Genomic DNA, 12669 nt, shown 5'->3' on the forward strand with positions numbered 1-12669 from the left:
TAGCACTCAGGTTTTCAGTACATAGAAATGAAGGCTCAGTGATATTCAGAAGAATCTGGCAAAAATTTGCATTACACTTGCCCGGCCCTACCTATCATTGTTCCTGCTCCTGTGACACGGAATGGGTTCATTATCCCATTTGAAATTGGTAAACAAAGTTGAGAATTAAAACACTTACTCTGGTGGATGTTCAATTTTCTCCCTCCCTAATGTAATTATCCCCCCCCACCAACCCCCAAATTAAGTTTTTGGTGAAATATTCTTGCTTTTACTTAATGGTGTTGAGAATTGTGGAATTCTATGGAAAAAAGTTATTTTCAAGATTTCTGTGGGGAAAACTGAAACATGGGGAGGTTTAGGAACTTTTCAAAAACTCTCTTAACTGGTCGGTGCTAGACTTCCTGATTCTGAAACCCTGGTTTTGCCCAAATCAGTTTATTTGATGTTTTGTCCCCCATAACAAGTTATAATTTTATGAGATAGGACAATATTTCATCTAAATTTTCCAAAAGTATAAAGGAGTATAAATATTAATGCTAGAAACTAAGAGTTCCTATTTCCTGATACGGTGTCACACATCACCTGTACTACTTTCTCAGTGTAGTGAGATTGTTTCTATTTCATTCGACCTCATATCAGATAGACAGTGGAGCATTTTCTGTCATGGGGTATGCTTTCTCTGGCCACACATGTCAGTCAGTCCAGCAACTGCCCTGAAAAAATCTGACTTATTTTTTTATTGTGAAGTTCATTGCGAAAGGTTGGAATTAAAATCTGTACTGCCAATCTTTTTTTAAAAAACTGTGAGTCACAATATTTCAGAGTCTTCAAAGAGTAGCTCTTCTTAGAGAATCCATTTTCACCTGTTGACTAACAGCTGCAGATTCAAGAATCTGGAACAAATTCAAGAGCTTGGACAAAAACAAGGTAGTCAAATCTATTCTTAGCAATTGATGATCAGACTAAAATACTTCTGGGTTTTTCAGCTTCAGGGGATCTTTTTTAAAACCTGAGATCACAAGCCTATCATTAATCATAGCTGAGATCTATAGTAGTGTGAAAAAGTGACCAAACCACTCCTAAAACATAACAAATTTGGGCAATTGTCATAAGGTTGGTGCTTTGGTCAGAGACTCTTGGATGAGTAGTGGGGCCTTCAGCAGCTTAAAGGCTTGGTGCCACAGCCAGCTTTAAGCTTCTTTTAGAGTTAATTTTAACCTGATTTCATCTATATAAGAGAATGAACCCCACAACTCACTAAGAATAACCACAAGCTTTGGCTCTTAGGAAGTTGGCTGCAGTCTTAGGGGACTTATTAATATGATATACTGTAGTGGGGATACTAAGAAAGTGGAGTCCATCTACCTGTATGAAGTTTGGTGTGCTCAGGGGTAGGCAGAGGAACATCAAGGGAGCTTGAGAAGGAATAGATGTTCGGGAAAGAGAGATTTCTGGGCTGGTGTAGAGTACTTGAGCACGCTTGCAGGCTGAGAAGAGTCAGTGACAGAAAGACTGAGTGGGAAAAATAAATTGGAAAGAGAACTTGAGGAATAGAGTGATGGAGATGAGTTGGACCAAGAAGAAAGAGGGAAGAACAGTCTCTTTGAACATGGGAGGGTTTGGCCGTTCTATAGAGATGATAATATAGAGCTTTCCTCCCTCTGACCAAGGCAGAAGCGATGGGGAATGCACTTTCTCTGGACTGAGGCATGTAGGTCAGATAAGTGCTGTTTGTGAAGCTTATCGAGGCTATGTGGGTGTTTATTGGTTTGAATAAATATAGCGGTCGGAGTCTCTGTAGCTTCTTGTAGACTTTAATTCAGCTCGCAGTATGTGACCTTCTTCTTCCTAATGCTAAGCTGCTTTATGCTTTTTAGATACCGAAGGAGCTGCACTAACTCAGGTCACTTGATCACACATTAATAATAGGAGTTCGTTTCCCTTGCTATATAAAGATACCTAGAATATATGCTTCCAATGGAGCTAATGAATTTGCAATGATAAATTCATATTCCTTGCTTGATTTCAACTGTGAGCTATGACATGAGTCAGAGGTGGTATCCGTGACCATGGAACAGAATGAAACTTCTAAATTGAACCAAGAGCCTGGTCACATTGACAGCATGCCTTCACTAAATTGAATGTCTAGCCAGTTAACACCAATAAAGACAATGTCAAGAACAGATCAGTGACTTTTTGAGCTGGTAGAAGTCTCAGGGGTCATCCAGTCTGTTTCCCTCATTCTGAAGAAAAGAAGTTGTAGCCCAGTGAGTCCAGTCTTTATCCAGAGCTATTTTCATGACAGTCTTCTTACTTACGCCTTACTTAATCATATCATTACTTAATATTTTTATTATTCCACACTACCTTTTTCTAGCACTCATGGAAGAAATGATTTTTATTATAAAGAGAACAAACATAGACTATAAGTAAATATCGATGTAAATAAAATAATACAATAGAGAATTATAACAATGTCTAGGATTCATAGGTTTAAAGATTTCCAAGCCGTATGACTTATTACTGGGGAATATTAGTGAGGTTAAATGCTATTTTTTCCCCTACTTGTTTGGTCCTCTACCAAAGTTAAACTCTGAAACTTCTCCTCATCAATAAAATATTTAGTTGGCAAAGTTTTAAGGAAAAAATTACATTTGAATGCGACCAATATTATGTCAAGAATTTTGTAAGCATTCAAATAAAAATATATATACTAAATAAAATAGATGTAGGCAATTGAGGGACCTTAGTTTTCTTTCTAGCTATAAGATTATAATGTAGAATATTGCCAGTGAGTCTTTGGTGGGGACAGGTTGCTTGTGAGCTCAGGCTTTTAAAATTGTCCTCCTCAAATGAAGAAAAGTTCCAGTGGACTTCCTGAACCTAATCTGTCTTCGTGTGAAATGTCAGTTCTCCTGGGTCACCAAGGATAGGAATCTAGTTCTGGGACTCTTCCAATTTGACACAGTTGTGCTCATTGTAATTGGACCCGGATTTCCAACACCAAAGAACAATTAGAAGGAATAAAGCCACCATTTTGAATCTAGGATTAAACAGTGAAAAGTATACATAATAGTTAGGTGCTTACTTACGTATTACTTGCTAGGAAATTTGTTAGATCTTTTGATATGAATTATCTTGATTTAATCCTTATAACAAACCTGTAAAGTAGGGATTATTGTCCTCATTTTATGGTTGATGAAACTGAGGTCTGGAGAGATTTCATGATTTCCCTATACCTTACAGCTAGGAGATTGTAGAGCTTGGTTTCAACTCAGCTCTGACTGTGTCCAAAGCTCATTTTTGTAACCACCAAGCTCTAATACCTGGAGTATGTTATACTGAAATGGAATCTAGGTGATAATTTTTACAAAGCTTACTGAGGGCTTTGTTGTCCCATGAAAGCCTTATAATCATCTTAAACTAAAAGCTACTAAATCTCTTGTGCAGAGGTAATGTGAGGTGGTCTAGAGCATGGATTTGGAAGCCAGGCCACCTGCGGTCAAATCCTGGCTCCGTCATTTACTACAGGAGAAACCTTGGATAACCTCTTTGTGTTTCAGTTTCCTCAACTGTAAAATGGAAAGAAAAAGAGGACCCACCTCACAGGGCTGCTGTTAAGATTGGATGAATTAATATCGTTAAAGCACTTAGGACCCTGCTTGGTACATAGTAAGAGCAATGTAAGTGCTGGCTATTGCTGTTGTATCAGCAGTGATCAAGCATTTTCCAGAAGATGAAAATGAAGCATCTAAATAAGAACGAACATTCCTATCCATGTTGTTTCTTTTGCTCCTGTGCATTTCTAGTCTTAGGACTCTATCTAACGGATTAGTGACAAATACATATTTATATTAATAGTGTTCTTTTAAAAAATAACAGCATTGTTGAGATATAATTCACATACCACATAATTCACTCATTTGAAATGTGATTCTATGATATGTAGCATATTCACAGAATCGTGCAAACTGAGTTGAAGACTCTTCAGTCTAGAAGAGGCTACAAGACCCCCCAGTGCTAAATTTACTCAAACCAGTAAACACCTATGCACCCTCAGTGAGATTCACAAACGCAGCACTTACCTAACCTAAGTGCCTTGTTTCAGAGAAACTGCATTCCCCATTGCTTTGGCCTTGGTCAGAGGGAGGAAAGCTCTAGATCACCTGTACAGATCGGCCAAACCTTCCCAAGGTCCAAGAGACTGTTAGTCCCTCTGTCTTCTTCTTGGTCCAGATCATGCCCATCACTCTATTCCTCAAGTTCTCTTTCTAACTTTTTTTTCTATATCTAGAATTCCTACCCTTGAAGGCATTCCTTTAGATTAAAGGACTGTCTCCAGAGCAAAACACAAGTATTAGACATAAAAGGGGCGGTAGAAAATTATTAGTACTTGTTAGCAGGAATTAGCCTTTTCCATTGGCTGGCAGAGCAAGCATTAATCTGAGGATTGGGATCAAGGACGGTGTTCATGAGGAGGACTGAGAACGTTTGCAGCGTGAAGCAGTGTTCTGGAAGGATTGGGATCAAGGACGGTGTTCATGAGGAGGACTGAGAACGTTTGCAGCGTGAAGCAGTGTTCTGGAAGGGTCATGGTTGGGAGCTTTGGGAACTTGGACAGCAGCATCTGGAGCCCAGATGTGTGAAGGGGCAGGCAGGGCAGCGTGTGCAGCTGTGTGTGGCATAATGGTCCACAATGCAGGCTCTTGCATGGGACGTTGGTAGCATAACCCTGGTGTTGTAGTGAACCACAGATATACGTGCACTTTGGCATTTATACACGTGATGAGTAATTCACACACGTGTTTTTCACCCCCCCCCCCCCGTCTACTTCAGAAAAGGAGATGGAATGGGAATTTGGTCTCATGAGAGGTAGTTCCGAAACTCACAACATAATTTTGATCTTGGTACAGAAATAATGACTTGTGTGTACTCCTTCGCCAGATGAATAGTTGAATAAATAAATGAATGGAGTAATTTTTAACCCAAACAAATATTTGGCATTTTATATCTTAATTTTAAATCTATATGCTTAATATTTCTGATAGGGATAGCAATTAGGTTTTAAGAGCAGCTCTTGTATTATTCTTTGGATAATGGAATTGTGCTTTGGGTTTTTCATAAGTTGAGGTGTGCTGACATGCCTTATTCTTAGAGGAAGGAAAACATGTTGTTAGACATTCTCTGCATACTTGGACAAACTTTTGAGGTAATTCAGAAGATAATGTTAATATCTCATTTTATGTTCTTCTGATGTGAGCAGTGATGAATCATAGCACTACAGAATTTGAAAGAAAGAAATTATGATAAAGCAACCACTTCTTCTAGGTGCTTTGTTTTAAACTTAGTTGCATGAAGCATTCTAATTAGCTTGAAAATGTCAATTTGTAAACATAGCCAACGCATTCAAAAATCCATTTTCTTGTTGTGCCTAGTATTGAACATCTCTTACTTGGTAGGTGCTCAACTAAATATTTATGAGTACTCTACAACATGAATAGACGCTTAAGACAATTATCTTGAAATAGTCATGTAGATCAGGTAAATGGTTTATTTACTTCAATTATCTGAATACCCTCAATCTGTCTCCAATTTTCCTTTTTTTATGCTTAAGATTCAGATGGCACAGCATTTAAAAAAAAACATTGGCCATGATAACAGGATAATACAGAATAATGGTTGTAAGTAGTAGTTTCCCAGGACTGAAATAAATCTGTTCAAAGGACAACTTGACAAACTTTTGCAACTCAAGTTGTTAGTACAAGAACCCCAAAGCTCCATTCTGCCTATCTTGGGATATTCCTGTGATGGACAAACTTTAGATTAGCTTATGTAGAGATAATCTAAACTGTTTGCATGTCACATTAGCCATTAGCTTTACCTTTGCTTACACAGGTGCAAGTGTATGTGATAACTAGAACTGTTTTTCACTCAAACAGTCGTCCTATTGGTAGAGAGTGTAGCAACTCTATTCTGCATTTACTCTGAAAAAACAGCAATTTAGTTAATCATGAGTCCAAAGTTTACAGATGCCCAGTTCTGTCACGGATCATTTCATTGCTCATTGCTAGCTTTAATAAGCTTATAAATATAAAAACAGTGACTACTCTGCTTTCTAAGAAGACATGGTATTCTGAGAGCTAAATAAAAACTAGTTGGCATCCTTTGTTCATGGCATGAATTCCTATATAAGACCTGGTGTGAATTCATTATTGAAGGACAAAGTGCTAGTATGGGGGAAATACTGTTATTTGTTTGCTTTTTAAACAAAGTTTTAATTCCTTTCCATTTTAACATTGCTATTTTCACCCTGTATGTTACATATTTTAAAACGATTTTTATATTGCATTCATTTCTATTGATTAATTCTGTCATAAACTCCTCTATATGTTTAAATTTCTAGATTTAATCGTCAAAAGAATAAAAATAATGAACACGAAATTTTAGAGTATGCTTCACAAGTCTTAGTCACAGAGACTGAATTATCAGCTTTAAGCCCTATCTTTCCTGAATTTCAGATTAGAACTATACTACTACTTTTTTTCAAACTGTACTACTTTTTTTTCTCATTATTGAACATCTGAACTTAAGAAGTTCATTATGTACTCTACTACATATAAAATGTGTAAAATATAATTTTAAGGAAAATATTGTCTGATATCCAGCATCAAATGTACATTAATGTACAGTATAATGTCTAATCTACACTTTCCTTCTCATGCGTCTTTCATTCTTATCTAACTTCTTTTTAGTGTGGTACACATACCTTCAACGGCACTTCCTGATTCCAGAGATGCTGTTTGACCTTCTCCAGATAACACCAGGCAGACTTACACTGACAAGTGCCTTGGGTGTGTGAGGGGGAGGGGCAGAGAGGAGACACAGTGGGGATTAAGCGCTTTTCAAACAGCTTGTATGTGATCCTCCTTATCATAACTCTACCTTTATCCCCTAGTCCAGAAATGCCTGGTGCTGTCAATTCCCATGCTGTTTCAAATGCTGGAGAGTAAATTGGGTTGGTTTTCAGTTTTCTCCCGTTGCTGCTTTGGATTTTAATTTTCTCAGGTTTCCTAAGTCAGTTACCATGCATTTGCCCTCTAGCTTCCAAACTTTTAAGATTATATCCTTACCAGAAAAAATATTTTAAAATAATATCTGAACAAAAAATGTAATGTATTTGAATACATTGATTTCTTTGATTGCAGAATTTTCTATTTTATTGGAATAGCTTTGTGAGTGAATTTGTGTTTTGGTTCAGGGGTTCCAGTTTTTTTTTTTTTTTTTTTTTTTGGCTCACGGGCCCAGCCGCTCCGCGGCATGTGGGATCTTCCCGGACCGGGGCACGAACCCATGTCCCCTGCATCGGCAGGCGGACTCTCAACCACTGCGCCACCAGGGAAGCCCAGGGGTTCCAGTTTTGATCTCAGATGCCCATAGGGGCCAGGCAGGTGTTCTGGCTCCTCTCACTGGTTCAAAACCTCAGACAGGTCAGGGTCAGAAATAATTAGTTAAGTTTGGGAGAACCCCAGAGCAATACAACCCGGGCCCTATTTTCCATTTGGGACAATAGGAGAATCCTTGCCCCAGGCCCAGAGGCAGCAGCTGCAGTAGGGTAGAGGTGACTTTGTGACACAGTGGTGAGACTGAGGGCTTGAGACAGTCCCCACCTCCCCAGCCTGCTGGTTCCCATGTTTGTACTTGGAGAGGACAGTTTCATCAGCTCCCCTGGGTCCCCAGTGAGGATCATGGGAAGTAGGTAAGACATGCAAGTAAGGGGGCATTGCCGTGGAGCCACCATAGTGAGAGGCAAGGTGACAAAGCAGAGCCAGGGGCCAGATAGGGTTCATGTCTGAGATGCAAAGGATCCAAGAATCCAGGGAAGGCTGAGCTGAGACTTTTGGACGTGGTGGTAGAGGTGGGCTTGTTGCCTGGTCCCAACTATGTTGAGAAAACAGAGCACAGGTGGAATCATGGATTTCAGCAGAGAATACAAGCAGGACCCCAGGAGACCAGCAGACCCCTCCCTTCCTCAGGGGGTCCCCTAAATGTCTCCTCTTGGAGGTGCCATCTTGGGAAGGAGAAGGTGGTGGTGGTCAGCCTTGAGAATAAAGAACTAGCCTTGATAGAGTCTGAACCTTGACTTTGTATATTTATCTGAAAGAGACATTTAAAATGAAAGAGACTATTTCAAAGCAGCAGAAACTGTTTTAATCTGAAAGAGATTGCATCACCTTTAACTAGCAAATTTAAAATTTCCCCTCCTATCAGCAGAAATTGTGGGTTCAGAAGAGTGAATGAGTTATGAAAACTAAAGAAGCCACATTTTTCTTAAAATACCTGAGTTGTTAGTGTACACGATGAGATATGACTGGGCCCTCTCATTGGAATGTTGATTTTATCTGAATTCACTGAGTGCCACTTCGTTAGGTATTTTAAAAATGTTTTATGTATTTATTATGTATGCTGCATCCAGTAGTATAACTGTTTGAATATGAAACTAGAGAAATCTAGGGAATTTCTCCCTGACATGCACTATTATAGTTAAAACAGATAACAGACACCTGCAGGCTGTCTTAGAATACAAGATTGTCATTTGTCGTAAGTACTGTAATTGCAAAATCAACTGGTTAAGGAAGGGCAATTAGACTCCCCCTAAAATCTTGATGTTTACATGTTTGATGGTCATATTATAAATGTAAAATATAGAGTGTGACATAAAAATTATTGCTCTAAATTTCATTAAGTTATTGCTAGCCCCAAAGAGAAACACAGTTGAATGTATGTTTCTGTTAGCGCAGGCATCTGCCTCCCATTCCTTCTCCTGAGTATACAATGAGATAAGTGTCTAAAAGCTTGGTTCTAGATTTGGAGTCAGCCCTTTGCGTACTTCTGCCCCGAGCCGTTAACGTCTGCCTGTGAGGGTGCGCCTGGGTGAGTGCGTGTTCCGTCTGCCGGAGACTTAAGCTTTGGGATAAAGAGTGACTGTGTCGTAGCCCTCTGGGGGTCTCATGCGGGCCCGCGCGTGGGTTTCGCAGTACAGCTCCCCCTCCACGAAGAAGTAGCCCTTTTGTTTGAGGTTGAGGTTACAGTCAGCACACACGAAGCACTCTGGATGCCGATGCTTGTCCCTCGCCTTCACAACCGCACCACTGTTGGGGGAAAAGGAGGCCTCATGAAAAAAACCCCCACAAAGCCAGAAACATGATACAAAGGCAGACAGCACTACAGATAAGGCAGGTGTTATCTGTTTCACGTTCAGGAAACAATAGCTGCAAAGCTGGGCACAGCTGTGGAACTGATGTAGTTGTCAGGGAGAGCCAAGACAACCATAGTAAACCTTCACATGTGTCTCTCTGTCGTTGACATGTGAATATTTTTCAGATCTTTTTCAAACGGGTTTCTTTTTTTTTTTTTTAGAAAAATGATAGGATCCTTACTTCATGATCATTCCCCGTTGTTTCTTTGAAAGAGGGAGAGATGATACAGATAAAACAGACACCTCTGCAAAGGATTCTGACTTTGGCCAAGGTCGTTGTCTACACAACTAAAAAGTCCCTCTGCTTACTGTCTAGCTTGGTGGTCCAGCCTCTATTCTATGGAACACAGAGAGAACAGATCAAAGGGCAGAGATGGAATTTCCCCTGGTGGGTGGACTTGGCCTCTACCGTCAAACCAGTTTAATTCCAACTTGGGGGCAATAATTGCTTCGGGTAACATCACAACCTGTCGTATGTTTTGAGGTCCTGTCTGCTCCCATCTCCCTGTCCTGCTTGTTTCTCTGTCTCACAGCCCCTTCTGTGCTGTAACCAGGCTTATCTCCCACTGCCCTCCTGGGATGAGTCCTGGGTAAGTGGACAGATGGTGCCTCAGTGTGTGAGCTAATGACAGAGGAACAGAAAAAAGGGATGGAAGAGGCGACCACATGGGGCATGAGGTGGAGAGACTGAAATGCTCTGGTTCACTTGAAGGTTTGAACTGGCAAGTGTGGCTATTCACACATGAAGTGCCTTGAAATGGAAGCTGACTATGTCTAAAAATCATATTTCAATATTTCTGCAACTTAAGAAACCACGTAAAGATAATGTGTTTTAATTAATAACTGGGTGACCCCCATATTTGTTTTCCTGTGTTTATACAGAAAAGGAAGTGTTCAAAGACTATATACATTAACAAAGGGAGGGCTTTTTGAAGTGAAGTTATTCTTGGAAATGGCTTTGTAGATATACTTCTGGGGCAGTTTCTTTTCACCAGAATATGTCTGAAATTATAAGTCAAGATATCCGACTCACATTCTATGCTAATTTGGGGGTACATCGAAGGAATTCTGGTCAAAATGTGCGGACATTATATTTCAAGTCAATGAATAGAAATTTGTTTTTCATAAAACTTAAAACCTTTTCTATATACGGAGTCTTAAAGTACAAGAAATAGAGAACTGACAGCAAGATTTATGATGAATTTTGGGGTTGAAAATGAAACTTACACAATGCCACTCCCACATTTGTCACAGAGTGGCATCTTCTGTGTGCTGCCAGCACCGCATGGGACTTTTGTAACTGGAGCTCTCACACTCCGAGTTCCAGCAGGACGGTCATCTGAAAAACAGAGTGTTTCCATTTATGGCAAGGGAACAGCTGGCAACAGTTTATACTTTGCTTCTATTTTAAGGTGTGCACTTTAACCTGAGGAATTCTTAGTTGCGCCCACAATATCATTTAGGAAGAAGCAGGACTGGTTCAAGCATAATTTGTTCTGAAACGGGACCTTACAAAACAAAATTAGTTAAAAATTGTCATAGTTCTTGTCACAGGGAGCTGTTACAAAATGCCCAGAGGGGCAGAGAGCATTTTGCATTCTTCTTTTTTTACCTGTGGTTAAAATATACATAAAATCGACCATCTTATCTATTCTTAAGTGTGTAATTCAGTAGCATTAAGTATATTCCCAATGTTGTGCAACCATCACCAATATCTATTTCGAGAACTTTTTCATCATCCAAAACAGAGACTCTGTATCCAGGAAACATTAATTCCACATTCCCCCCTCCTTCCAGACCCTGGTGACCTCTATTCTGCTTTCTGTGTCTATGACTTGCCTATTCTAGGGCCCTCATATAAATGGAGTCGTACAATATTTATCCTTATGTCTCTGGCTTATTTCACTTAGCAGAATGTTTTCAAGGTTCATCCACGTTGCAGCATGTATCAGAATTTTCATTACTTTTTAAGGCTGAATAATACTCTACTTTATGGATATAGCACATTGGGTGTATCCATTCACGTGTGGATAGACGTTTAGGTTCTTTCCACCTTCTGGCTGTTGTGCATAATGCTTCTATGAACGCTGGTGTACGAGTATTGGTTTGAGTCCCTGCTTGCAGTTCTCCTGAGTATACATGTAGCAGTGGGATTGTGGATCCTATGGTAATTCGACGTTTAACTTTCTGAGGAACCACCTTACTGTTTCTCACAGTGGCTGCACCATGTTACATTCCCCATCAGCAATGCACAAGGGTCCCCATTTCTTCATACCCTCACCAACACTCATTTTCCTTTTTTTTTTTGATAGTGGCTATATTAATGGGGCATTTTGCATTTTTGTGCAACTTCTGAAGGACAGTATATCTTTTGGAAGTGGAAAAACATTGGTAAGAGTATGAACTCTGAAGACAGCAGGAGTGGGCTGGAGACCCAACTCTGTTTCTTACTTGCTGTGTGACTTTGTACAAATCCACCCTCTCTATGCCTCATTTTCTCTTTTGTTAAATAGAGAAAATAATAGCTCCTACCTCACTGAGTTATTGTGAGGATTAAATGACCATGTGTGCAAATCACTCAGCACAGGATTTGGAACACAGTAAGGGTTCATTCCAGTGTTATTTAAAAATTTTGATGATCATGATACCCTGGAATATGGGGGAGGCTGAGAAATTTTGCAACATTTTATGATCTATAAGCTGAGCTAGCCCTTGACTACTGTGGATGGGATTTATCTTCAGCACCCTTTAATCACCAAGTTGGTGGCTACCTGGATATGTCTGGAAGCTACTTTCCTTAACCAAGCACCACCCGAGTCCTTTTCAGCAAAGAAATCATTTGATGACTGATTAAAATCGGGTTTTAGACTCTCATTCCCATTATGCTTGCTGTCCTCCCCCACCCTGCTCCTTCCAATAGCCTCTATCAATAACGTTTCAGCAGATGTTCACGACTGCTCACCATCGTTCACTAGTTCCTGGAGCACCCTGAAGGAGCCTGACTGGCGAGGCTGAGTCGGTTCATTCCGATTGTCGTGGAGCATCCGGTACACATCCGACTGTGGGGGCACTGGGGAGGCCGTGGGTTCACTGGAACACAACACAATGGTGGGTGAAGCAGCATCAGGAGTGTGTGTATGTGCAAGAAGCCACAAGATATCAACAAGCAGTGATCACTATATTTACAGCAACTCCTGGACAGAGGTTCAGTATTTTCAAGTTAATCTCTGTTATATCAATAGCTAAAAATATAATGTGAATTCACACGGGTTGCCTTAAAAATATCAGTAATTAACCTGGGGGTCACATCAGCATTTCTCCATGTGGCAGAATCCTTTGGAGGGCAACTAAAATGTGATTGTTAGGAAATAGTAATTTAAAAAATAATGCTTATATCTGATGGATATATAATT

At 39.9% G+C, this 12669-nt stretch overlaps 2 protein-coding genes across 5 annotated transcripts in view; one reads left to right on the forward strand and one right to left on the reverse strand.

The window, feature by feature from the left end:
- CFAP96 (cilia and flagella associated protein 96) overlaps positions 1-9494 on the forward strand; it is a 49167-nt gene extending 39673 nt beyond the window's left edge. Inside the window, exon 7 of the mRNA XM_060085885.1 lies at positions 9418-9494. Within this exon, the coding sequence (XP_059941868.1) occupies positions 9418-9444 (27 nt within the window). The 3' untranslated portion in view covers positions 9445-9494. The remainder of the gene's footprint in view (positions 1-9417) is intronic.
- Positions 8960-12669, reverse strand: part of PDLIM3 (PDZ and LIM domain 3) — a 29683-nt gene continuing 25973 nt past the window's right edge. For all 4 annotated transcript variants that reach the window (XM_060085879.1, XM_060085878.1, XM_060085876.1 and 1 more), the window contains 3 exons: positions 12218-12346; positions 10484-10600; positions 8960-9149 (listed from right to left, as the gene is read on the reverse strand). In XM_060085879.1, the coding sequence (XP_059941862.1) occupies positions 8960-9149; positions 10484-10600; positions 12218-12346 (436 nt within the window). The remainder of the gene's footprint in view (positions 9150-10483; positions 10601-12217; positions 12347-12669) is intronic.

This window comes from Mesoplodon densirostris, chromosome 20 (genome assembly GCF_025265405.1).
Source record: "Mesoplodon densirostris isolate mMesDen1 chromosome 20, mMesDen1 primary haplotype, whole genome shotgun sequence".
Taxonomy (NCBI): Eukaryota; Metazoa; Chordata; class Mammalia; order Artiodactyla; family Ziphiidae; genus Mesoplodon; species Mesoplodon densirostris.